The 24940-nt window shown below is 45.9% G+C and overlaps 6 protein-coding genes and 1 long non-coding RNA gene across 13 annotated transcripts; 4 read left to right on the top strand and 3 right to left on the bottom strand.

Annotated features, from left to right (window-relative positions):
• Window positions 1–91: 91 nt before the first annotated feature.
• On the top strand, window positions 92–7097 carry CG10185 (uncharacterized protein). Its single transcript, NM_142264.3, has 12 exons — window positions 92–276; window positions 364–773; window positions 1048–1192; window positions 1249–1474; window positions 1569–2010; window positions 2111–2311; window positions 3010–3858; window positions 3912–4304; window positions 4366–4679; window positions 4738–4841; window positions 4916–6040; window positions 6113–7097. The coding sequence occupies exons 1-12, from the start codon at window positions 174–176 to the stop codon at window positions 6997–6999; spliced, it is 5199 nt and encodes a 1732-aa protein (NP_650521.1). The 5' UTR covers window positions 92–173; the 3' UTR covers window positions 7000–7097.
• Window positions 7011–16885, bottom strand: msps (mini spindles). Of its 5 annotated transcripts, none has more exons than NM_001260200.2 (16): window positions 16510–16885; window positions 14853–15611; window positions 14727–14797; window positions 14343–14662; window positions 11750–14283; window positions 11453–11690; window positions 10895–11394; window positions 10297–10392; window positions 9721–10134; window positions 9468–9657; window positions 9142–9395; window positions 8752–9082; window positions 8511–8684; window positions 8311–8443; window positions 8002–8225; window positions 7011–7947 (listed from the first exon to the last, which is right to left on the bottom strand). In NM_001260200.2, the coding sequence occupies exons 2-16, from the start codon at window positions 15539–15541 to the stop codon at window positions 7867–7869; spliced, it is 6249 nt and encodes a 2082-aa protein (NP_001247129.1). In that variant the 5' UTR covers window positions 15542–15611; window positions 16510–16885; the 3' UTR covers window positions 7011–7866. The 5 variants fall into 5 exon arrangements, with proteins under 5 accessions (NP_001247129.1, NP_001247130.1, NP_001163627.1 ...); NM_001260201.2 differs by having other exon boundaries at window positions 8002–8201; NM_001170156.2 differs by lacking the exon at window positions 10297–10392.
• A 107-nt stretch (window positions 16886–16992) lies between these two features.
• CG5013 (uncharacterized protein) lies at window positions 16993–18016 on the bottom strand. Its single transcript, NM_142263.4, has 2 exons — window positions 17770–18016; window positions 16993–17718 (listed from the first exon to the last, which is right to left on the bottom strand). The coding sequence occupies exons 1-2, from the start codon at window positions 17896–17898 to the stop codon at window positions 17104–17106; spliced, it is 744 nt and encodes a 247-aa protein (NP_650520.1). The 5' UTR covers window positions 17899–18016; the 3' UTR covers window positions 16993–17103.
• Window positions 18017–18264: 248 nt separating this feature from the next.
• On the top strand, window positions 18265–18655 carry lncRNA:CR45212 (long non-coding RNA:CR45212). Its single transcript, NR_125173.1, has 2 exons — window positions 18265–18465; window positions 18526–18655. It is a non-coding gene; the product is annotated as a long non-coding RNA:CR45212 (long non-coding RNA).
• IKKbeta (I-kappaB kinase beta) lies at window positions 18265–21339 on the top strand. Its single transcript, NM_080012.4, has 5 exons — window positions 18265–18465; window positions 18875–20328; window positions 20384–20553; window positions 20622–21017; window positions 21073–21339. The coding sequence occupies exons 1-5, from the start codon at window positions 18366–18368 to the stop codon at window positions 21104–21106; spliced, it is 2154 nt and encodes a 717-aa protein (NP_524751.3). The 5' UTR covers window positions 18265–18365; the 3' UTR covers window positions 21107–21339.
• A 216-nt stretch (window positions 21340–21555) lies between these two features.
• On the top strand, window positions 21556–22939 carry Jhbp5 (Juvenile hormone binding protein 5). Of its 3 annotated transcripts, none has more exons than NM_001275693.1 (4): window positions 21556–21879; window positions 22012–22331; window positions 22411–22465; window positions 22526–22939. In NM_001275693.1, the coding sequence occupies exons 1-4, from the start codon at window positions 21777–21779 to the stop codon at window positions 22825–22827; spliced, it is 780 nt and encodes a 259-aa protein (NP_001262622.1). In that variant the 5' UTR covers window positions 21556–21776; the 3' UTR covers window positions 22828–22939. The 3 variants fall into 3 exon arrangements, with proteins under 3 accessions (NP_001262622.1, NP_650519.1, NP_001303466.1); NM_142262.2 differs by having other exon boundaries at window positions 21715–21879; NM_001316537.1 differs by having other exon boundaries at window positions 21715–21879; window positions 22012–22343.
• Window positions 22854–24188, bottom strand: Jhbp4 (Juvenile hormone binding protein 4). Its single transcript, NM_142261.3, has 3 exons — window positions 23937–24188; window positions 23483–23723; window positions 22854–23407 (listed from the first exon to the last, which is right to left on the bottom strand). Exons 1-3 carry the CDS (start codon window positions 24067–24069, stop codon window positions 22969–22971), a joined length of 813 nt encoding a protein of 270 aa, NP_650518.1. The 5' UTR covers window positions 24070–24188; the 3' UTR covers window positions 22854–22968.
• Between the last annotated feature and the right edge of the window lie 752 nt (window positions 24189–24940).

The raw sequence follows: 24940 nt of genomic DNA, 5'->3' as shown, positions 1-24940 counted from the left end.
CTAGGCGACTGTCAAATGCGCCACGTATCCGGATTATCGATCAAACAGCAGCGACTTTACGCCAGTTTCTGGGTCTCCGCTATGGCGCAGACACGTATTGGATTTCAAAGGCTGCGGAACGGAATCGCAGAGCTGCACTTGCGGCACTCGGCGTAGTTAAGGATAGCACCAATATGGATGACCGCACGATAGACTCCATATTCCTGGGCTCGCTGGAGTCCCTGCCGCCGGTTAGCTCGAAAATCGTGCGCATCTTTACCAGCTCCACGTTCACGGGTAGGTCCGACAACCTAGTAACCTTTGCCCATGTGTGGCTGTTTGGCGGGGAAGTGTGAAATTGTTATGCAATCCGTATTTTCACAGACACCACAATGGAGCGGAACACACTGATGGCCAAGTGCTATCCACGGATCAAGGACTACTGTCGCGAGAAGCATGGCCTAGAATTTCAGGTGGTCGACATGCGTTGGGGTGTGCGAGATGAGGCCACTGACGATCACATGACCACGGAGCTCTGCATGCGCGAGATTAAAAACTGTCAGCGGCTCTCGATGGGACCGAACTTTATCGTGTTTCTGGGTCAGAAGTACGGCTATCGGCCCATTCCCACTTACATAGTGTCCTCTGAATTGGCCCTAATCTGCGAAGAACTCACATCGATGGGAGTGGACCGTGCCATCCTCGATCTGTGGTACAAAAAGGACAGCAACGCAGTGCCACCCATCTCGGTGCTGCAGCCCATCTCATCGATTTTAATTAATTTCAACAACAAGGTTAGTTTTCTAGTGAAAAAATAGTAAGTATTTTATTAATTGTGGTGAAGTCGAGTGAGCAGTCTTAATAAATTAAAGTGAACTGTTAAAGTTTTGCCTATTTAATACAAACATTCTTAAGGACTTTCGTAAGTAATAGTCCTATTAGAGAACGCTAGGTTCTTTTTTACTAGTCATTAGTGTGTAAATTCTCAATAGGCACCATAATGTAGTTTTTCCTAAGCTCAATCGATTTGTTAGGAAGTAACCGATTATATACGACTCCGTTCTCCAGCGCGTTCCCAAGCTGCAGGCGGAGGATCAGGCTGTGTGGTGGGACACTCTGAACAAGATGCAGAAGCTGCTGCGCAAGGCAGCTGCCTCCTTGGGGGCCAGTAACAAGATGTCCAAGGAGGATGTCCACAACTATTTCATGTCGGGTGAGTAGTAAGTAGCAAACGTAGTGGTAGCTGAACAAACATTGGTCCGCGTTTAGTGACGGAGCGGGAGGTGATCAACGGAATATTGAACGTCAAGAACACAAAGAACCACTGTCTGTCCTATGTGAGGTACATCAACAACATTAATCTGCAGAACCTGAAAAAGGCCTCTCTGTTCGTGGACATCATCAACCGCAGCCTGGACACCGAGTCGGCCAAGTTGCTGAGTGACCTGAGAGACGTCCGGTTGCCGGCCAAGATCGAGGCCGTTAACGCACAGAAGTAAGGCATGAAACGAGAGCCCAAGCCGGCGGAAGGAGGAGAATGATATGGATGCTAATTCGTTCTGATGTGGGGATTGGGGGGCACTTTGCAGATACACGGTGGAATGGATCGGACGGGAGGGACTGGACATTGAGACGCACGAGGAGTACCTGAATCATTTCATCTCTCACTTCTATAAGAACGTAGTGAAACTGGTGGATAGGGCGATGCGCAAAGAAGACTCCAGTGCACAGGGGCAGATAGTAACTGAGATCCTTCAGCATCTGCACGCTTGCAACAATTCGGTCAAGATATTCTACGGGCGCGAGGAAAGTTGCGAACGTATCAAGCGCTACATGCTGGGGGATTCAGATAAGCCACTTGTCCTTTTCGGCGACGGAGGCTGCGGCAAAACCTCCCTGCTCTCCAAGAGTGTTTCCCTCGTGGCCACCGAGTGGTTCGCCCACGTCCGGCCCATCAATGTCATCCGCTTCTTGGGCACCACGCCGGACTCCAGTGCCTTGACGGCCACCCTTATCTCCATTTGTCAGCAGGTGAAGTCCATCCAGTACCAGCTAGCATCCAAACTCGATACTAACCCTTCTAACCTCTTACTCCGAAACACACACACACACACTCCCCTAATCCAATTAGATCTCTTACAACTACATGCTACCCTTCGAGAACATACCCGATGATCTTGTTCCCTTAACAGCACACTTTAAGCAATTACTAACTTACGCCAGCCCCACCCAGCCGCTCACCATCTACCTCGACTCAGTCGACCAGCTGACAGGCACCCAAGACTCGAATAAGGTATCATGGATACCCACGCGTCTGCCCCCGCACTGTAAGGTGAGCCCTGGTTGTGAACGCCACTCCAAGTTCACTTCCTTGTTTTCCTTCCTTTCTTCTTTGTGCATGATAGTCTGAATACTTTTGTAAATAAAAAATCTCTATGCGTTTATTCTTAGTGCATGATATTCGAAAATTTTTAATGGAAGTTAAATTCCTATTCTCCTGACACTGTATATAATTATGCATGACATTTTTAATTTCCACTTATTGAGCACCTAAGCCCTTGATAGATTAAACTATTTTGTATATTGTTAGGAACAAAAATGGTAAAATCATTTGCTGTATATATAAATTCTTCACAAAAAGATAAAAATTATATATTTTTCTGCGAAAGAACTGCCAAAATATTAAAATTTATTGGATTTTCAAAATTAGAGTTGAAAATGTGCAGTGAGCTTCGAATCTTTTATCTTTAAATACCCTGTTTAAACCCCAGCATCATCATTACTCATACGCCCTGTATATACATTGCATGAAACCGCATGCCCCAACTCAGATGGGAAACTGAGTAAGTTTTTCCAATTGCTTGACCTGTGCGTGCTAAGCAAAATCACTAGAAACCGCCACCAGAACATTTGCAGGCACCTCACCCAAAACGACATCGCAAGGAAGCCGTTCTGCATGAGGCGATCCTCGCGTGGTATCCACCCAATCCCAATGTCCTTGCATATATATCCGATTCCGACTGATTCCAGATAATCATCTCATGCGCCAACGAACCGGCAAATCCGACGGTTTCCCACGAATACCATGTCTTGTGCAAGATGATCGATGTGGAGGAGAACTTTATCGAGGTCACAGCACTGGGCGAGGACTTGGCAATGAACGTGATCAAGATGTGGATGAAGACGGCGTGCCGGGATCTTAACAATTACCAGTGGCGCCTGGTGGCTAATGCCATTAGCAAGTGCTCCTTGCCAATTTTTGTTAAGCTAGTTTTCGCCGAAATCTGCCGTTGGCGAAGCTACACACGTCCCCAGGAGACGCACCTGGCCAACACTGTGATGGATTCCATTATGCTGCTGTTCGAACGGGTAGAGAAACAACACGGTCGTATACTGGTTTTCCATGCTCTAGCCTACATAACCGCCTCCAAATCGGGACTTTCCGAGAGCGAGCTGGAGGATCTCATTTCGCTGGACGACAAGGTGCTGGACGATGTCTACCAATATCATTTGCCACCGACGCGGCGTATTCCGCCACTTCTCTGGACCCGTATCCGCAACGACTTGCCCAACTATTTGAGCGAACGCGAGGCGGACGGTGTAAATGTGATGAACTGGTATCACCGGCAGTTCCGGGACACCGCCAAGGAACGCTACTTTAAGAACATGAACATGGCCATTTACTTTCACTCCATGATTGCAGATTACTATCTTGGCATTTGGGGCGGTGGGGTGCCGAAACCGTTTAAGTTTACAGAGATACAGCGGCACAGGTTCGGATTGGCGGACAAAGAGGGATCGGCGGATCGTAAGGTGCCCATCCAGCCGTTGGTCTTCAGCAGCAAAGATGGACTATCCAAGCGCTACAATCTGCGCAAGGTGAGCTCGGCCATATGCATATCTCTATTATATAAAAATTCGATCTCTATTAGTTTGGTGAGCTGCCGTTTCACTTTGTACGCTCGCGACGGTTTAAAGATTTGTTCGAGCACGTCCTCTTCAACTACGACTGGCTGCACGCCAAGCTTTCCAGCTGTCCACTGCAGGCGGTGCTGGCGGATTTCGAGGATGCCTCCAGCAACACCGACGACAAGGAAGCCAAGCGAGAACTTATGCTGGTTTCCGATGCACTGCGTCTAGGTGGCGCCATTCTGGCCATCTATCCCAACATGCTGGCACCGCAGCTGGTCGGTCGTCTTCTTCCCGAGATCGGCGGTAATCCCAATATCAAAATGCTGTTACGAGCTTGCGATCGGAGTGGCCCCAAGGACTGCGCTCTTATTCCGGTGAATCATTGCCTGCACACGCCAGGTGGGCCACTTAAAGTAGGTGCCTCAGTCTTTAAATAGCAGTTAAACTTGATAATAAGAACCCTTTTAATTATAGTATTCCCTGGAGGGCCACCAGTTCGCGGTGTTTGCTTTTTGCTTGACTAGCGACATGCGCTACATGGTATCCATATCCACGCACTTCATCACCTTCGACCTCTCTACTTCGGACCTGACGCGTGACGTTAATCCCGGCATCGAGGGCATTATGCAGCAATTGGTCCTGAGTCCAGATAACAAGTGGGCTGCCGCCTACTCGAACAACAACCAGACGGTTCTGCTCAACATGCTCTCCAGCGAGTTTGTGGTGATTAACAGTCCATTCGAAGAGTCCCATGGACCAGTAAGCGGCCTCTATCTACTAAATCAAAAGTAAGTTTAAGAAAGCATTAAGTGAATATTGCAACTCACTAATTCTTTTCGATTTAAGTTTGTTTATCACCTGCAAGCTTCGGTGGGCCCAATTTGATACGCGCGGCAATCTTGTAGATACGTTTGATGTTCCCGGCGAAAATAAAGATTGGGAGATCTTAAGTAAGTAAAATATATCATGACTACTAAGGAATTTAATCGAAATCTGATAACACAATGTACGTCTATTTATTTAGCTATGGAGTTCTTCAATCCTGCGGATTACAACGTAGTTTTCTGGTCTGGCTCCATCAACGACATGCGTCTAAGACTGGACTCGTGTCGGGGTGGCCACTACTCCAACTGTCAGCTGCTCTTTAGCGCCATGGTGATGAACAAAGCTAGGACTCGGGCCTATGGATGTGCCAACGAAGAGAACTTTGAGGTCTCTGTGTTCGACTTCATTGAAGATGAGGTTACTGGGGACATATGTTGGACTTTGGTAGAGAGCTTGCCGCGTTTCGAGAACGATGACAAGGAGATGTTGCTGCAGTTACGGCTTGATCAACATGATCGCATGCTTCTGGGGACGGCTGGCAAGGGTTTCGTAATCTGGGACTTTGGCAGCAAGGATAAGGATGCGGCGGAAGAGTGCCGTTTACGGGAGGGCGCCCTGTACCTGGCCCTACCGCACGGAGTGCGCAATATTACCACTCGCATAATGCAGTCTAACTCGATCATGGTTAGCTCCAAATTGGATTATGCCGTTGCCGGAGTGCGTAAGAACCTGTATGTGTGGTGCCTACAGTCTGGTCAGTTGGCAAAGGTACTGGATGCCCACTTTGGACGTATTATTCAACTGGAGCCGCTGACCATCGGCAACTGGAACAACCTGGTCACATCCTCCATTGATCGTTCCGTAAAGGTGTGGAACATCAACAATATTTTCGAAAAGGTCCACGTCATCGACCGTCACGAATTGCAAATTGACGACATCAGCCTGTCGGAGGTTGATATGGCCGTGACCGTCACTCGCAGTTGCGTGGGTGTTTGGGAGACCCGATCCGGTCGCCTTCTGGCCAAGCTGGCCGACAGTCCGTTGGGCGCCATCGTCACACATGCCGAGATCACCCCGGATGGGCGCTATATTATCTCCTCGGAGACTGGCAAGTTTTTAGTGTGGAACCGTGTGTCCGAGCAGGTAGTTTTTAGGGACGACCAACCAGGAATTCAGCAAATCACCCTTATGGACTACGGCTATAAGGTTCTCACCGTGTCTGTGCCGAACATAAATCAGCGGGATATCCTTGCAGCAGCTGCTGGAGGCTCGGCGGATGAAGCCAACCGGCTTACGGCGATAACGACTATGCGGTCCGTGCCTGGTGAGTTAGTCTTTGATACTTATTTGGTTTAAAAGTAAAAAAAAAAAAACTTACACGAGTACATTATTGCAGAGGGCTCCATCTTTTTCCGATTCGAATTCCCCATACGGATGATCACGGGCATGCCTTTTCGTCAATCGGTTATAACAGCCGACAACGCATACATTGTGGTGGTTACGGTGGATAAGTCCAACAAGGATTGCCTGGGCGTCTACAGCGCCACAAATGGAGCATTTGTTTCCAAAGTCCTGTTGAAGGGCTGTTCCATTAAGGAGGTCATTTCACTAGTCCCGATGCCGCACAAGGCCAACCAGGTGGCCGTGATCAGTAGCGAGAAGGGCAGCGTCATGGACATCAAGACGAAGAAGCACGTCCGCTCCATTGCCAAGTGGGGCGGTAGCATTACGCGAGACGGCAAGTGTGGATTATATGCCCCCACCCGCGGCGGACTGGAAATGTTGGAACTGCGCAAAGGCACAACAGTTAAAACCTTTATACCCAAGGTGGCCGAGGGCGTGTTCTCGGTGATCTGCATCTTCACGGAGAACGACGAGTACGTGGCTTATTACCATAGCGGCCGCAAGACCATACGCGTATTTCGCACCGCGGACACTGAAATGATAGCCAACTACCGGCTGCAGGCTGAGCTTACGGCGATCAAAAGCAGCAAAGATGGACGCGCTATAGTTTTGGGAACTGTAGACGGGTGTATGTCGGTGCTGGCGATCGTCGATCCAAAGAAAGAGGAAATGAATGAGTACCTGAACGACCTGCCCTCCCGCGACGAGAACTGGAAGGCCAAGTTGGCCAAAATGAAGGCCCGGGTTGGTTTCAAGGCGGCAATTCGTGTGGCCACCATTTCCTCACGTTACGCCAAAACCAGCAAGGGAGGAGAGGATGGAGAGGAGGAGCTGCTCACAGAGATTACGGAGGACATTGTCGTGCCAGTGGCCGATTAACTCAATTCGTTAATTTATAAATATAACATTTATTTTCGCATATAGTTCATGAGGATGTTACAAAAATACGCTGCGTTTCTACTGTGTATGTTATCCTGCGTGTAATGCGTGCTCTCGGCATCGAAATAAGTGTGTATGTGCGGGTAAAACTGAATGGGTCTTAAACTAAAAAATGGTTAAGGGGTAAGTGCTATTTGGTAAGAACTACGGTTAGCTAATATGAGTATAAATTAGAGTTTTTAGCGCGCACTGAGCCCAACGCTTGGCTTGAAACAATTTGAGGGGTGTTGAGAGTGTTGAAAACATAACCAGACATAATAATAACAAGAATCGATCCTAGTAGGCGCGTGTTGCAAAAACAATGACCTTTCAAGTATACACAAACCTTTAACATGCTACTGCTTTTACTGACAATTCAAACAAAATAGCGTAGGCATAAACTAACAAGCTGTCTAATGGAACCCGGTCTCAGTCACAGTCGCCACTTTAATCTCAACTCAGCCAATCGAATCTTATTGAATCGCATACGAAACACAACTCAGTGCTAATACATAGACCGATCGTTTGTTATTAGTAAAATTACAATACATAGTTGGAGGAGACATAGTAATAGTGTAATCTGTTAATTATTGTTACTGTTGTTAACCTGCTTTCGACACTCACTGCTGCTTCTGTTACCACACATTATTACCGTGAATATATATGTGCCGATCCGTAAGCATACAACTATGTTAAATAATAAATGATTTATGTAGTTTACGAGGACTTGCTCGATCAGTGTGTTTTGAGGGGTCTCTTTTTTCGTATAATTTTAAGCTGCCGCTTGTCTATAGCTAAGGTTTTTTTTAGCTACGGGAAGCGCACAGTTTATTGGGCATGATTCTCTTTCTTGATTTGAGCCAGCTTTGCCTGGAGATGCTGCAAGCGATTTGGTGACATGTCCCGCTTCTGATTGAAATACCCCAGTTAATGGTTGTTTATTTTTTCGTTTAGCCTACTCACTTCTCGCTTAATGAGCGACGCCTTTTGCGCGTTCATTCCGTTCAGGCAGAGGTTCTCGTCAACCACCTTATTGTCCAGCATATGGGATCCATCGTCTGCTGAACGTGCAGATGCTAGCTTGGCGGCCCCTCCGGTCATATGATACTGCAGGCGGTCCATCCAGAAATCGGGATCGGGACCGTTGTTCTGGTAGTTGACATCTGTGAGATAAGAACGAGTAGCTGCTGCAGTTCGTCGGATTTAAACAGTATAGTTAGTATACGTTAGTATAACAAATTGGGCGTTAGCCGATCTGTGTGACGCTCTTACCCGTCCGATTATCCTGTGTGGATCCAGCGTTCTGATTCCTCTCAATCTCGGCTAAACCCTCCTCGATGTACTTGTGAAATGGGGCACTGGAGCCTTGCAGAAAGGTACTTAGATCGATATCAGGATTTTGTTGCTAAAATGTTTAGAAGTATTGCCTAAGGTGCCTCAATAATCAATTGAAATATTTTTTGAAAACAAACCTTAAAGTCGTAAAGTTTCTGCAGACCTTGCTGTTTGGTATCTCTATCTGAGATCAGCTTAAAGATCTGTGATACTGTATCATGTGTTTGGTGCGAAATTCGCTTGGAGGCAATCTCCTTGGCCCTCTGGGGGGAGGCACCAATTCCTGAAGCAGAGCCATCCTTTTGGAAATTCTATAAAAAAATAGCGTTTATTTTGTATTTGAGCATTATTATAAAATTTTTTTTTAAGAATTTCCACCTTGAGAATGCGTATCAAATAAGTATGTAGCTCCGAGTGTGTTGGAATCTGGTTGAGATGCTGCAGAATAGCATTCCCCTTCACCTTTGCCATGTTATGCAGAATGGTCTTAATCGTGCGCATTGGAGTGTCCGACGGTCGGTTTTGCCACCAAGTGCTAGGCAGCGCGAGCATGAACTCGTGCACCTCGAGAATTACGGCGTCATAGTTCAGCTCGTTGCTTCGTTCGGGTAGCATCTTAACGTTGCGCCATATGCACTTCATCAGCAGGTCTGTAAACTTCGGCAGCTTTGCCTCCGGACAAGTCTCCCGTAATAGGCGTATCAAAGCACTACGAAGTTTTATATTCAATTAATATGGTTTAATAAATAGTAATATCAATAATCTTACCAGTTTAAATTCGTAAAATCTACCTTGTCCAACACTTTTAGACATATGCCATTAATAACCTTGTTATACTGACTATCATCACCCACGGCCAACTTCGGATCAGCCATAAGGTTCAACAGCGCCGACATTAGATTTTTGATGCAGGCCACGCTCAGCGTTTTGCCCAGAATGTTGGCATGGAAAAATGTATACAGAATGGATAATAGCGGCTGGTAAACAACTACGGATTGAGCCGATGGTATTTGTGAGAGATTCTGATAAAAAGAAACAAAAGAAAACAATATATTAAGATTCTGAAGATAACTATATAATAAAGTTTATTATACCTTAAACTGTGCAAGCACATTCTGAATAAATATTTCTTCATAGTCGCGCAGCACAGCCTGCTTCTCTGGAGCCTCGATGATGGCGGCAAGCTCGTTAATAGCCGCGCGCGCCTTTAGAGTGTCCGTGCTGCTTACACCTTTTATAACTTTTACCAGCTGCGGATCGTGCTTTGGCAAAACATCCGCCAAACTGTTAGTATAAAAAAGAAACGTTAAACAGCGGATGTGTGGGATAGGCAGATGGAGCACTTACTTTGGTATATTGTTCTCCAGCTGCTGTTGAGGCTGCTGGTGCTGCAAGCGCATAGGACTGCGATACGGGGAGACTCCACTGGTCATTCCAGCCGTGGATGACGGGGACGTCGTTAAAGTCTGCTGCATATAGTGTTGTCGAGAAATCAGCCGATCGAACTTCTCCTGCGGGTAGTGAATGCCGGCCCGCGTGGGCCTCACCTTAATAGGCTCGTCCAGCGATGAGATATCTACGTTCAGTAGCGGCTTCTGCTCCATTTGGTCCACTCGGACCCAATCTTTTTCGATCTCGCTGATTACCTGCGAGTCCAAGCCGAATGGTCCGCTGGGCTTCTGTTGCTGGGCCTGCTGTTGTAACTGTTGAAGCTGTTGCTGGAGTAGAAGCAGCTGTGACGAAGGTGCCTGGTCGAAAGTTCTAGATAATCGAAACAAAAGAAAATGTGAAATAAATTCGAACCCAATTAAACCGCATACACATAGAAGGACAACAAAGAACAAAAAAAGCAACGACAACTTTACAAACAGCAAGCAACACAAAAAAAACTAAACAACACAAGTATAAAGAAAGCCACTTTACGCCTGTCGAGTCAGGGAGCTCAAGTAGGCAACCACGTTTGTGGCGCTCCGATCTGTCATGTTGTTCTGCCCACGCGCATTTAGTTCTCGCTGCAAACTAAGTTAATAAAATATAAATAATAACGAAAATCAACAGAAACAAACCGAAATTTATAAAAATAATATGCTCATCTTTTGGTACATCCGAGGGAGGAAACTACTAACCACTACCGCATCTTTTGAAAGTACAAAACAATTGCACAAACGGTAGAAGACAATTAACCGAAAGGAAACGAACCTACCTTGTCTTCGTATGTTTTTTACCTCAGGATTAACTATATAACATTGTGGTGTAAAGTTTACATAAATACTACAGCTTGTTTTAGAAATCCAAAAATAAAAGCTTTCACTCCCAAACAGAGCCATAACTACGAATTCTCGATTAATAGGCACGCACATTAAATTGGGCAACTAAAATTATACATAGGACGCACATCAACATTTTGTCCGTGTCTTGTGGATTATTTTATTATTGCTATCCCAGAATAATGACAACACCAGTTTCCAACCCTCGGTTGTACAGGGCACTCGCAAAACTTTAAGCTAGCCTTCTCACTTACCCGTCCTCATCTGGTGGTGGAAGCTCGTCGCAACCGTTGCCCACTTCAGCATCTTCGATTTCGATGCTGTCATGTCGTTGAGGTGCCGGCACATCAACAGATGGCGGTGGCGTGGGCTTCTTAGTCTTTTTGGCTCGCTTGATGCGCTCATCTAGCATTGAGAGGTCCTTTTCGTTAAGATGGCCAATCATCTTGTAAGTCTTTTCCCCGGACAAAAAGAAGACCTGGACGATGCAGTTGAGTGCTGCGTTGCGTACGGAATTATCCCGGTCGGAAATCTGGCGAGCAATCTCGCGCACCGCCGATTGGGGACAGATGTTCATGCCATAGCTTTCAATTAGGAAGGTTAACTCGTCAAGGCACTCAGTACGCTGACGGGCATTCTTCGATTTTAGACCCTCCATCACATAGCCAAAGACCTTGACGAAAGGGAAGACCAATATTACTTGCCGCAGAACGCGGCGTACGCCATTTCGAACAGCATCCTTTGGATCTCCGATCTGGGTGTGAAAAAGAAAGCTTAGAAAATTGTAATACCCCCTACTATCTGGAACTTGCCTTTAAAAGCAGATGTGGGACAAAACTGCTTCCCTCGTTCTCGGCCAGAATGTATTCCTCGTCAATGAGTACCTGGAAAACCTGTACTAGATATTCGAGACCCTTAATCAACACAGAAGGGTTCGTATCGTAAAATCGCAGCGTCAGCCATTTAAGTATTAGGTCCAGATTACACACCAGCGCCTTACTGTTACCAGCCAGATCTTCGCTCAACTGCTCGATGACTTTCAAGTGGTAGCTTCAGGGCAATTCAAGTAATTATTTAGGTAATGCGAAAGGGACACTACAGGGACTTACCGAAAATCGTCGTGGAACATGTTGGCTATCAGTGCTTTATTTACGTTTGCGGTCATCATTTGGTCGCGTAACAGTTCGGTGAATTCCTCTCTTGGGGTTACAAAAGTCCACTTTAGTACCTTCATTTTTTGCTCGTCTAGCAGCCGCTGGTTTTTAGCACTGTTGGCGCACAGTAGCGGCGATGTGTCGATATCTTCGTCCTTTTTGCGCGCTGGTACCTGCTTGTCTTGTCCTCCGGCAACCCGGGCTGTAGCACTCTTCTGGATTCCAGGCGCACCACCTGCTCCACCGCCGCGCACTGTTTTTAGCTTCGGCTCCTCAGGTATTGGAGCCTGATGCTTGCCTTTGGGCAGCGGTTTTACCGGAAGATTAGGACGCGCTTTTTCGAGTGCTGCAAGTATATCCTTTTTGGACGCGGGCTTCTGTTTGTCCAGAGCGCGGTTCATTGCATCAAATCCAAGGTGAATCATAATGCCCAACACCGCCTCGTTGGCATTTTTCCGGACATCGGCGTTTCGATCGCAGATGTGAGCATATAAGTGCGGCACCATTGAATGGATATCCTCCTTCGATACTGACTTGGGGGGAAGACCAGGCAGCTTATCTGCCAGCCAAGCCCACAATTCTGTCTTTAGAGCTGGGGATCCTCCTTTCAGGGCATCGGCTATCATTTCGCTCTCAAAAAATTCCTTATAGCCGCCCTTTTCGCCAAAACTATTGATGCAATTGAGGGCAGCGGCTCTTACAAAACTCTTGTTATCACCCAGAGCGTGTAAAAAGCCAGGGAACAAGTTCCGCACGTGATTTCGACAACCAGCCCCCATGGCTGTGGCAAGCTGCTCGCAAATGGCAAGTGTCGTTTGGGCAATCTTAGCATTGGAATCTACCAGACGGTGGGCCAGAGCAGGAGCCAAGTCGCCAATGCTGGGTTTGATTAGCCGCGCCTCTGAAATAATAGCCTGCAGCTTAGTCAGACCCTCGTTGCGAGTTTTCCAGTCCTTGTCGGACATCTCCTTCAGCAATGCCTCCGTAATCTGTGGAGCAATATCAACGCGTGGTAGAAGATCAGCCATATTAATGGGCTCCTCTTCTCCGGCTGCCCCACCATCATCGTCCTCATTGTCTGGGGAATTACCAGCGGTTCCACCGCTGCTACGTTGAACTCCTCTAACAGGCTTGGGTGGTTTTTCGCCCACATTCTTGTCAAACTCTACCTGGATCTGGGACTTTAGTGCAGGCTTCTCGCTGTCGAAGAACATCATTAGAGCTTTGCCCATATACATAGACATGGTGCCTACCATTTGAATGGCGGAAGCACGAACCGTTGGATTCGTGCTCTGCACGCCTTTTCGTACATCTTCAATAAGTGTCTTTGGCTGCAATTGGAAGCCGAATTCTATGATTGACCTGTTAACCCAGTTAAAGGCCTCTGATTGCACTTTAGGCGATTTTTGTTCAAAAGCAAAGCTCAATACTTTGCCCACAACATACTCCAGTTTAGTGGCTTCGGCAAAGGCAGACAAAACATCTGCAGCTGCTGCACCATTCTTGGCGTCTGCTAGCTTCTCGATTATTTCGTTAATCACCAGATCAACGGTTGTCGTGGTCAGTGGATAGTTTTCAGCCACACTGCGGATTATGTCTAGCTTAAACTTGAGTACCTGGAAATTCATTTCTTTGAGGCCTGGCTTTCGTCCACTGATTGTTCGGATCAGGATCTGTGATATGCCAGCCTGTTTTGCATCAAAACCGCTTATTTCGCCCAGAAGCTGTTCCACAGCAGCAAGGCGGTTCTTCCAGTTGGAATCCACCAGCCCATTAAGAATTTCGGCTGGCAGAATTTCTTCGGATTTTTCTTGCAATTCCTCGGGGGTTATTTCGCGTTCCGTGGCTAGGGGTTTTCCACCCGCTTTAAGAGCTGCAGTTGGGGCAGATGTAGCTCCTCCTCCACTAACCGTCGCCGGTTTTTTCAAGACCTTACGTGCCCCTGTAGTGGCCGGTCGGGTTACTGGCTTAGGGTCCACACTACCAGCCACTGTCTTAGCCGGAGCAGCAGCTTTCGCAGTCGGTGCAGATGCAGGTCGTGTCTCCTTCTTTGGACCTGCAACCTTTATTTTAATCTCCGCCTTTTCTTGGCACTCCTTTATCTTGGCCATTTTGAGTGGATCGACGTCGGCGAGCAAAGGAGTCACCGCTTTGTCTCCCATTAGCTTTATTAAAGTACCAAGAGCTTCGGCGCTGCTGTCGCGTACGGTTGGATCTGGTTCGTTAAGCGTTTTCACTAGACTGGTGGTCAGAAGTTTAAGCAGCTTTTTGTTTAGCGCGGTTGGTTGGGTGCGGGTTAGGGCACGGGCAATAAACAAGGCCGTTTCGGACTTAACACTTGGATTTTTGTTGGACAGGGACTCTACAATGGACTCTTGCTGGGCCTCTAGAGAAGTGGAGGCGTATATGGCATCAATAGCTTCACGCAGCGCTGTCACAACATTAGGTTTCTTCTCTTTAAATTTTTCCAACAGGGATGGGACACAAGCCTGAAATAGAAGAACACATATGAAAACACGTTATTTGGAAGAAGGTGAGAGTTACTTACGGATGCGTAATTTGAGAATCGCTTTGCCAATCCTTTGGCTAGCAAGGCTAGACATTTTCCGGCCATTGCAACGAGGACTACGTTGGAGTCCTTGGTTATAACCTTTTTAAGAGCGCTTACCAGCGCTCCATACTCGCCATTCTCTAGCTTGGGGTGGTCAGTGAGCAGTTTCTCCAGGACTTCCAACGATTCTTTGCGCAGAGTCCATTTCTTTTCCTCCAGCTTATCGTAGAAGTCCTTGGGCATTTTGGAGAGAATGTCAACGGGGTCTAGAAGATCCATAGGATCGATTTCTTCAACGCCAGCCTCGCCATCATCCTCTGCATACGAAAACCAAAATCAAATCAATAATTCACTGCTTTTGTAATATCGAGGGCTTCATACCATTATATGCATCCTCGGTCGCTGCAGCATCGGCGATCTTCGCTTGCTTTTCCTGCTGGGACTTTAGATATCTAAAAGTAAGAGCGGTTTAGCTAGGCAATGATAGAGAGAAATCCTTGAACACACCTGGAGGGTTCAACGCGTTCACCTTTGAGTTTGTCGAATTCATCCTCCAGCTCCTTTAGCGTTACCTGTGGTAGCGTTGAGATCTGTGCCTTCATTGCAGCTCCGATCCAACGGTAAATCTCAACAGCCAGCTGCTTGCCCTCATCTCGGACCGTCTTGTCTCGGTCAGACATTAGCGGAGCAAGCTTTTTAATTAACGGCTTGACGCCGATCACCTTGTGTCCGAACTCGCGGAGGGCCAGTGTGGTGGCTGCCACGCAGGCAGACACAATCTTAGGGTTCTTGGCCTCCATACCTTTAACCAGCTCTTCGACGACGGCCTCCTGCTTCTCTATCTCCACATACATTAGAGCCACTTGGACGGAGAGCTCCTTGGTTTTGGTCTTTGGCGCCGCAATGCACTTCTGAACGATGCCTGTCATCACGTCGCCTACTGTGCGTCCCGCCAGCCCGCTGTTCTCCACAAAAATGAGGGCCGCTTCTAGACCCTTTTCCTGGGCCAGAGCATTAGAGTCCACTACCATCTTCTTTATGAGCCCTGCAAATTTAGACCATTCCGGCGACTTCTCGTCATCCAGCTCGCGAAAGATCTTTGCGGCCTCCTCGTAACCATCGACGCGGGCTTTCCATAGTTTATGGACACACCGCTCCTCCACCGGCAACTTCTTGTACTCTGTGTCCTCGGCCATTGTGTCGTGTTTCGTACGCTACTCGGGTTCTCCTCAATGGTCTCAGTCGCAAACAGCCTCAAGCAGCATTCTGCGAAACAAAAAGATAAATATGTATAAAAAAGCTACTTTAATCGAATTTTTCTTAAAAGAAAAACTAGCCAAGCTTCCAATGAAGCAGAACTATTCCGGATGTCAGGAGTCATCGAGCTGATGTTTTAAAATTGAGCTTAATAGTCTATGAAATACCGATGGCCAAGGAAGCAGAATCATCCATCCGTTTCGCTCGAGGGGCGGAAAAAAGTAAATGGGTCGGCCATATTTAGATTGTCGTTTTCTAAGTGCAGTTATTTGGCAAACAGAAGCAGAAATAGGAGAGTGTAAATTTGGATTTTCGGAAAAGGTTGGTGGGCTTGTCACCCAGGATGGGTGATATCATGTCGCTGAATAGCGCGTTATTTTTTCAGTCAATTAATCAGGGGCACGGCAAATACCCCCCGCACAACCACTACAAAAGGTGACACACGCACACGAAAGCCTGCGACTGAATCAGGCGTGGATTTTCCATCACTCCCATTTATTATTCATGCATCTGTCTCTTTAATATTGTTTTGATGCGCTCCTACTGTGCTCACGTTTGAGTAGAGCATTTTTCAATTCGGATATGCCCGCGCTTTGTTTCTTCCTCTCTCTTGATTTCGCTCTTTCAAGCTCTCACGCACACCGACGCTCTCAAGTTCGAATTAACGGATCATACCGCAGGCAACAACAAATGTTTCTCCTGTGGGCTGTGTGTCTGGATTATGCCGTCGTTTACCGTTCCACCCAACCGCCAATGGTTGCAGCGGCTATCAATTTCCAGTGGCTGCAACTTGAGAGCCGCAGATGAAGCACATATCGCCCATTTTAGCGACAAACAAATTGCGACGCCCTGGAACAAAATCGCGATGCATCCGAGTGCATTCCGGTACACGCACTAGCACACTCACCATCAGAATTGTGATCCAAGTACCGCCGTAGAGCGGGGACTGGGCGAGGAGCTGCGGGACTTACAGCTGGCCAGGGACAGCGGCTTGAAAGGGCTGCGCAATGCAATAACTTCGATTTTTCGCAGGCGACGACGTACCAACACTTACACACGGCACAACACAGAAGCACGCACACTTATTCGACAAAGACACACCGACGGGGTCTTTCCGGGATGCCAAGTAATGTAGCAACAATGAACAATAACTTAACTACGTTTCCAGCACTTCGAGCCTCTTTTGTGCAGCGGAATTTACTTGGTTTCGCGGTAGGTAAATAAATAATAATTTTCGCAGTTTTCCAACAGCGTCGTTGCGCCAGTGTGACCGCTACTCACAACTCTAGCATCCCCTAAAACCTAGAATTAGTGTGCTGGGTGGAAAACTTTGATAGGTACGCGCTAAATTTTAAACATATATTTCCAAATATTTGGCCAACATTGATTTCAAGCGATTACCACAGGCAAATATTTATTTGATGTTTGGGAGCATTCCCGTGTAGAACATTAACTAAGAGAGATTTGACATTCAGCATAAAAAAAGCCAATTGTATAATTGTTATGTTGTATTTATTGAGCCATCGCTTTCGATGCGCGTGATCTCCAGAAGATGAATAGTGTGTCCGCCCATAAACTCCAGCAGATCCACTCCCGACTCCTTGCCAATGTCCTCCATGCTGATGGGTAAAGCCTGCAGCTTCCACTTCTTGAGCAGCGCCTCTATGGACCAGTCGGCGCTCCGCTCCTGGTATGTAAATATAAATTTGGCCCCGGCATTTCGCTCCAGCAGAAAAGCAACTGTGACCACGATATCCTCGAACACGCTGGGATCGTAGAAGCAGTCTGCTGCAATGATAAGGTCCAGAGGCGGCAGTCGGAACACGCTGTTCAGCAGCAGGCCCCAACTCAGGCCCACCACATCGATATCAACGCCCGGCTGCAGTTGATTGGCCAGGCAGGACTTTCGGATATGGGCCAGTGACTTGGGCAGAATGCAGTTGTCAGTAAGTACCACTTGGGCGCGGCATTTGGCCGCCAGAATGCCGGGCAGGGCGGTGCCGCTTCCCAGCTCCAGGATGCGCTTGCCCGCCAGTGTCTGTCGGCGCTCCCACAGGAAGTGGGCTAAAATTGGTGCGCAAGGCCATGTGTAGAAGGAGTAGGCACCCTGAAGCAGCTGTAGGCGGACACTTTAGATACTACACGAACACCTGGTTCTAAGGATTACCTCAGGTATTTTGATCTCCAGTCGCTCGGCGGGTGATCCGCTGAAGACAAACTTGCGGATATGCTCGGCAGTGGCTGTGGCCGCCACAATGTCATTGTCCTCGCTGCCGCTCTTCATGTGGAAACGCATCTTAGCTCAAGCATGCAGGAGTATTACTATTTTCACTAAACTAAAGTTATTTTTCAGCGTTTTGTTTACAACCTGTTTGATTAGCGATGTCACTTCGTTGCGATAACTTAATCGATAAAAATTGAGGCGAGTGAAGCAAATAGTGACCGAAGGGTGACTTCAGTAGCAGTTGACATTTTAAGCCACCATTTCTAAGCTTCAATTAAAAACGTTTTTGGGTATCCCAATTCGTCCAGTTTATTTAAAGGTATGCATCCCAATTGAAAGTGGCTGCAGCTGAGCGCTCCTCTAAACAAAATTCTCGTGACCGCGATTGCTGCTGAACGATGACTAGTGTATAAGCAATCGAATATCGCAAATCTTGTATGATCACTGTGGTGTTTTGCTTTTCCGATTGCCATGGAGGGATTCAGATTCTTGGAAGAATGAGCTCCGTAAATAAAATAAAGCTTAACGAAAACAACAAGATGCACTCTTTTGGGAACTGGGAGCGGTGCCGGAATCTGGGAGAGGGCGGATTCGGCCTAGTGATCCATTGGCGAAACCGAACAACGGGCCGTGAAATTGGTGAGCTATAAACACCTTATGGGCTAACACTAATATACATATACATATAAATATTTTAAGGATTTTCTTTTTCGCAAACACACATTACCAGCCCCCAAACACCCTCCCCCTTTCCAGCCTTACTCATAAATAAATAAATTTTTTGTTGTATTTTGTATATATCCAAATAATAAAACCATAAAAACAACATACATATACATATGAACATGTTTGTTGTCCAACAATTCCCAGAAACCGAGCTGAGGCATGCGTTTCCGGGTGGTCCACTGATAGTGATAGAGGGCTCGAGTTTTGCGCGTTTGGTGTGGTCTCCGCATTAGATATGTCGCTTATAGCCTTTCGGCTGAGTTAGCCGATATGGCAGATATTTTAAGCGTCAGTCTTAAGTGTTTATTTATTTTCCACATAGCCACCAAGCACATAAAGGAGATGGGGGCCCTGAGTGCCGATCAGCAAGTCAAGCTCAGCGAGCGTTGGAACAAGGAGCTGAACTGGTCTCGTCAGTTTAAAAACTTTCCCCATATTGTGGCTGGCGTGGACATCGAGGATCCGGACTTTTTGGAGTACCTGAATGGCATGTTTAGTGCCAAGTTGCCTGTTATTGTGCTGGAATACTGTAACGGTGGAGACGTGAGGAAGCGTCTGCAGAGCCCGGAGAATGCTAATGGTCTGACGGAGTTCGAGGTGCGGCAGATACTGGGAGCCCTACGTAAGGCCCTACATTTTCTGCACTCGCAGTGTGGGATTTGCCACCGCGATTTGAAGCCGGACAATATAGTAATCCAACGTGGAGTTGATGGCAAAAAAATCTATAAGCTAACCGATTTTGGACTCGCCCGAGGAACTCCCGACCAGACCATGGTGCAGAGCGTGGTGGGCACCCGACATTACTATGCCCCAGAAGTGGTGGAAAATGGTTTTTACAACTCGACCGTGGATTTATGGTCCTTCGGAGTAATTGCCTATGAGCTGGTCACTGGTGAGCTGCCCTTCATCCCCCATCAAACCCTTAAAAACATTATACTCAATCTGATAAAAAAGCCCGCCAAATGCATTGCTATCACAGAGGATCCGGAGGATAACACTCGTTTCGTGAATCAGTTTGAACTGCCACAGACGCACCATCTGTCGCGGCCCTGGGCTGCTCAGTTCACCAAATGGCTGGCAAGCCCGTTAAACTCAAACTACAAGGAACGCGGTCAACTAGCAGCTAATAACGTTCCAGTCGTCTTCGCTGACCTGGACAAAATACTCAATATGAATGTGCTAACTATTTTTGCTGTTAACAACTGCGAACGACTTGAGTATGCGGTCTCTGCGGAGATGACTATGAAGGATCTAATTGCGTTGATTGTCCTGGACACTGGAATGGACGAAAAGGAACTGTACTTCGTGCTGCCCACTTCCCATCCGCACAAAACGATTACGCCTAAAAGTACGCCCTTGCAGCTGTATGTGGAGGAGTGGAGTGACACAAGCAAAGATTCACGAAAGTGGACTAAGCGCAGCAATCCACCTGTGATGTTGTACATCTTTCAGGTCAAGAAAGAGTGTGACTACAAAATACCTGAACCCATTCTATCAATTCTTTCTCGAAAGTTTATCGCTAACAAATTTAAGACGAAGGAAAGATGGCTGCAAAAACGTGTTGTCTTGGATATGCTCTACGTGCTAACCAAAGAGCAAGCAAGATACGAAATGCTCGTGTCAGGAATAAACGAGCGAGCGTTGTCGTTGGAAGACGAAATGATGGAAAACTCGTTTATAGACAGCATCGATAAGCAGCGTATCATAATCTCCTTTGCCTATGATCAGCTAACAAGCTTGCTAAAAGAAGCCCAAGCAAAGATTCCGTCCCGCCAGGTAGCAGTTCTTACTATACTCCTTAATCCCGTAGTAATTCAGTGTTTTTTTCCAGCTTATCAGCAGTGCACAGTGGGAGAAGCTTAACCGCAATTATAATTTCATTATACAAAGCGCAAAATCAATTAGGTCTTTCTTGGAAGCCTGCTTGCGGGAAGCCAAGGACATGGTTAAAACCACCAATCAACTACGGAAAGAAGTTTGCGAGAAAGACCTATTCGATTGGTAAGGTTTTTATATCAAATGACCAGACCAATATGTATAATGCAGCGTTTTTATTTTTTAATTCTTAGCGCTCGATTTTATAAGAAATATCTCTGCAATGGTGCGATAATTTCGCCATCAGAGTTAAATAATGACGCCGAGGAATTCGCAAAATCTCGTTTCAAGTTATATAACGAGGGCGAGGCTAGACATCTGCCCAAGTCTATCGATCACATGCATTACTTATATTTTAAGACCAAGGAGTCCATCCCGGTCCTTCTACAACAATTTTGCGACATCAAGAAGGAGATATTTCAGATTAACTTGCAGATGTTGATGTCAGCCTCAAGCACACCACCTCCGAAGCTTGAGCTAAGCGCAGCGATGGACCGCCTAGCTATAAGCTCTGGCTCACCCAGCTCGGATCCATTTGACTCTCTACGCACGATAAACGCTATCGAAGAGGCAGAAAGGATTAACAACATGTAAGTTAATACAGAAAACTGTTAAAAATTTACTAATAAATCATTTGGGTTACAGACTTGTTAATGAAATGAAAATTGATCACTATTAGTGTGCATTCTGGTCGACCATACATTTTAATTTGATTTCAATCAAACCGCATAAATATTTCTCCATTCGAAATCATACAAATGTGTATTTCGATTTTTTGTTATTGCCCGCTTATCCAATTAATTAGCTTTATTAGTTTCATAGAATCTTTAATGTTCTCATTTGGAAACGTTTTTTTTTTTGTTTAGAAATATGTGTTACGAACATTGAAATAAATGACAAACCTTATTTTTTACTAGCTACGCTTTTTCACTGGAAAACCCAAGTGTTTACACGACTTAATTTATGTTCGCGGTATCGTGAAATAGTGCACTTGCATTTGATCTGATTTCCAGATGTGTATGTTACTATATCAATACTTGCTATATATTCAATCCACAGTAGATTATATAATTTTATGACATATATATATGTATGTATATATATATATAGACAGACCGCTTAATTTCTGAATAAACAGCTGTATATAGCTTGGCTTGGTCAATTGAAATGAAACTTGCTGAGGATTGCAATGTCACGGGAAATTGCACATGCGGCAGAACAGAGAATTAGTCGGCTTTTGGCCATGCCAGACGTTGCTATAAAAGAAAATCGAACAACTGGGCAGCCACCAGAAGCCGAAAGCCAGTGACCACTGCCAGAGCTTCAAGGAGATCGCAAGGAAACACAAAATGAACCAATACTTTTTGACGGGCTTGCTTTTGGTGCTAGGAGTAGTACTACATATAGACTGGACAACAGCCAAACCTCCGGCGAAAAAGGCGGATCAGCTGCGTACGTAAATCAATTTGTCTTTCTTATATTTTTACTAACAATCGCGTGAGTATAGTGATATTTTGAAACTTAACAATTATTTAAATCGGAATAATGAAAAAGTAAAATTATATTGTTGTTTCTTCCTTTTAGCATCCTTTCTTAAGGTATGCCATCGCAATGCACCCGACCTAGACACCTGTGTTCGAGAATCTTATGAGGAACTACGTCCAAGGCTTATGGAAGGTATACCAGAGCTATATATACCTGCCATGGAGCCGCTGGTTGTTCCTCAGGTCAAGATGGACCAGGACTCCGGGGCCATATATTTGCACTCAGTGTACCGAAATGTCAAAGTCACAGGCATCTCAAAGCACACGGTCAATGAGCTGCGTCTGGAGCCTTCAAAGCTCAAGTTCATTTTGTCTCTGACCTTCCCAAAGCTGCATATGGAATCGGACTACAGCATTAAGGTCAGTAGAGAAGTATGAATATTGTCATTTCAACAATTTAAACTAAATTGACTTAACTAAAACTGTTATATTATTTTAGGGAAAAATTATGATGATGCCACTTTTGGGCGATGGCCACTGTAAGGTGGATCTCGGTAAGCTAAAAGAGTCAAGTCTTTACAGTCTATATATATTTATTTGTAATATTCCTGCAGTTAACATCACCATGCGAACCGAGCTGATTGGACAGGAGTACAAAAAGAATGGAGCCAACTTTTTGAAGATCAACACTGTGAAGGTCAAGTACGAGCTATCTGATGTCCACATTCATCTGGATAACCTTTTCAACGGGGACAAAGCTTTGGGTGATCGCATGAACGAGTTTCTCAACGAGAACTGGAAGGCACTGGCCGAGGAAGTGCGTCCGTTGATGACCAAGGCGCTGGTGGACATTTTGAGGGCCTCCGTGGATAAATTGTTTGCTTCTTTTAGCTACGATGATCTGCTTCCCATGTAAAATATCTAGTGAAGCCCATTTTTTTTCTATCTTACTGATTTAATCGTAGTACAAACAGTAGCCTACAAATTAAGCAGACAGTTAAAAGCGAAATAAATTATAAATATAATACAAAAACGGCGGACGTGGTCCTGAAGATCACTAAACCAGCCACAGTTTGGTGGGCATCTTGGAGAAGACATTGTTCCACAGTCCATGAAAGATGTCTGCCAGTCCCAGTTCCAGGTCTGGACGCAGCTCTGCTATCACCTCCTTGCCGTTTTGATTCAGAAAGGAGTTAATCGATGCCGCGAGAATTTCGTTTCCGTTGAATAGATTCTTCAGGTGTATTCTCATGGCGCCTACATCGAAGCCAACCTTCATTTCATCGATATGGATGATCTCGTCGCCCGTGCGTGTCTCGTTCCGTAGAGAGATCCTTGTGTACACGGTTGTGTGTACGTTCTTCAGCGCCATAGCCACGTCTCCACTGCCCACAAGGGGCAAAAGTAGGATATTTCCCTTCAGGTTGTACTTCGCCCGGATCCTAAGCCTTGGAAGTTCCAGCTCGAAATTTAGCAATCGCCGCTCCAGATCCAAGCTAGAGAGTAACGGAGCGAAATGAGTGTGTTTGTTAGTAGCTATTTGGTGCTATTTGTGAGTTATATTTAATTACCTGGCTCGTCGCACAGTCGCGTTGGACGGCCCTCGGATGACCAGGTCTTGAAATCCTCCGGATAGCACCAGGTTGCCGCTGCCCTTGGATACCGACACCTGGTCAATGTTTAGGGGCTCAAAACTCTTTACTCCGATCTCCGGAATGCCAGCGGCTAGTGCCGGAAAGCATCCCTCGAAGAGCTGCCGAAAGCACTTGTCCTCGTTCGGATTAGAGCGTTTGCACGTCTGCAGCCACGAGGCTGCGAGGAAAGGTTTGGTTTATACATTTGATTTCCAAAATTAGGTCTTTCGATACATGTTAACTTTAAATATAGACTCAAATTTACTACTTAGTTTGCTTTATCTTTTTCAAAACTGATCTTTGTTCTTTAAATATACATATATATATATGTACATCTGTGTATATGTATATATAGGTATATATTTCGGGTCTGTTGGCCAACTCTACTTACGCCTCTCCTGCAACGGCAGCTTGTCGTTGACAATTTCGCGAGTATACGCCCCGTGTGTGACCGTTATCAGGCAAATCGAACCGAAAACACTCAAACTAACGGCCAACTTCCAGTATGTTGTGCTAACAGCCATGTTTACAAGCAAACGAAAACTAAAGCAAATTGTATCCTTTGGATCGGCACTTTAATCCGTGGCGTGTAATCTGCTATCCGTTGAGCGCGACCGTTGGCGACGATGGCTCGAGACCAAGTGCCGGGATAGCCAAGAGAAAAGTCGAACGAAACCATCAAAGGCCAAGATGGCCAACAATAGTTTTGTTTTTCGTTCGCTGCTTTTGCGGCCAGTTTTACATACACTTTTTTTCCCCCGCACTGGCGTAACGAATTCCGCGATTTCGGTACTACCCGTTTATCCGACTGACAAGTGACCACGGGAAGAAATAAAAAAAGATTTTGAAAGCAATGCACTTTTAAGGAATTGATTTTCTTAAAAATATTGCATGTGATTATCATTAAAAATATCATTCAAGTGAAATATGTTGCATACGTTTTGGTGTTTAAAAGAATTGTTCTTTCTACAGAATAAGTCACGTATAAATGACTAGTAACGACACTAATTTATTAAAGTATCTCTGGTAAAAAATTGCAGAGAAAAGAAAGTTATTTTATTATAGTTATTGCCCATTGTTTGAGCGATTAAATTTATATAAGCCATTCAACCCGTTAAGCTTCATCTGCTTTAATTGCTGCAGGTACTATGCCAACTTTCCCAAGTGTAGTGCACATGAAGCTCCACCACTTGACCGAATATTTGGGATGTTTTATTTTTTGTATTGATATGTGTACCTTACATTTTACTTTCGTTTGCCGCATAAACGCCACCGAATCCCAGGTTGTTTATGTTTATGAATGTTGCGCCACACACACGCCGTCACACATATGTACATATACATATATAGCCTGGCCTGCTTCGGGCTCCACCATGGTGGAGCAGAGCACCCCCG

Source organism: Drosophila melanogaster, chromosome 3R (assembly GCF_000001215.4).
Source record: "Drosophila melanogaster chromosome 3R".
Classification (NCBI taxonomy): Eukaryota; Metazoa; Arthropoda; class Insecta; order Diptera; family Drosophilidae; genus Drosophila; species Drosophila melanogaster.
This window is presented reverse-complemented; position numbering and strand designations above follow the sequence as displayed.

Coding starts and splice junctions, on each gene's coding strand:
- CG10185 (NM_142264.3), top strand. CDS start 174: ATGGATGACCGCACGATAGACTCCATATTCCTGGGCTCGCTGGAGTCC. Junction 1,193..1,248: donor CCACAACTATTTCATGTCGG/GTGAGTAGTAAG, acceptor GTCCGCGTTTAG/TGACGGAGCGGGAGGTGATC. Junction 2,312..3,009: donor GTCTGCCCCCGCACTGTAAG/GTGAGCCCTGGT, acceptor GACTGATTCCAG/ATAATCATCTCATGCGCCAA.
- msps (NM_001260200.2), bottom strand. CDS start 15,541: ATGGCCGAGGACACAGAGTACAAGAAGTTGCCGGTGGAGGAGCGGTGT. Junction 14,798..14,852: donor GAACGCGTTGAACCCTCCAG/GTGTGTTCAAGG, acceptor TCTTACTTTTAG/ATATCTAAAGTCCCAGCAGG. Junction 10,393..10,894: donor CCACCACCAGATGAGGACGG/GTAAGTGAGAAG, acceptor TTATTAACTTAG/TTTGCAGCGAGAACTAAATG.
- CG5013 (NM_142263.4), bottom strand. CDS start 17,898: ATGCGTTTCCACATGAAGAGCGGCAGCGAGGACAATGACATTGTGGCG. Junction 17,719..17,769: donor TGGAGATCAAAATACCTGAG/GTAATCCTTAGA, acceptor GTCCGCCTACAG/CTGCTTCAGGGTGCCTACTC.
- IKKbeta (NM_080012.4), top strand. CDS start 18,366: ATGCACTCTTTTGGGAACTGGGAGCGGTGCCGGAATCTGGGAGAGGGC. Junction 18,466..18,874: donor AACAACGGGCCGTGAAATTG/GTGAGCTATAAA, acceptor TTTTCCACATAG/CCACCAAGCACATAAAGGAG. Junction 20,554..20,621: donor GAGAAAGACCTATTCGATTG/GTAAGGTTTTTA, acceptor TTTAATTCTTAG/CGCTCGATTTTATAAGAAAT.
- Jhbp5 (NM_001316537.1), top strand. CDS start 21,777: ATGAACCAATACTTTTTGACGGGCTTGCTTTTGGTGCTAGGAGTAGTA. Junction 22,344..22,410: donor GCATTAAGGTCAGTAGAGAA/GTATGAATATTG, acceptor ATATTATTTTAG/GGAAAAATTATGATGATGCC. Junction 22,466..22,525: donor CCACTGTAAGGTGGATCTCG/GTAAGCTAAAAG, acceptor ATATTCCTGCAG/TTAACATCACCATGCGAACC.
- Jhbp4 (NM_142261.3), bottom strand. CDS start 24,069: ATGGCTGTTAGCACAACATACTGGAAGTTGGCCGTTAGTTTGAGTGTT. Junction 23,724..23,936: donor GCTGCCGTTGCAGGAGAGGC/GTAAGTAGAGTT, acceptor CTTTCCTCGCAG/CCTCGTGGCTGCAGACGTGC. Junction 23,408..23,482: donor GCGACTGTGCGACGAGCCAG/GTAATTAAATAT, acceptor GTTACTCTCTAG/CTTGGATCTGGAGCGGCGAT.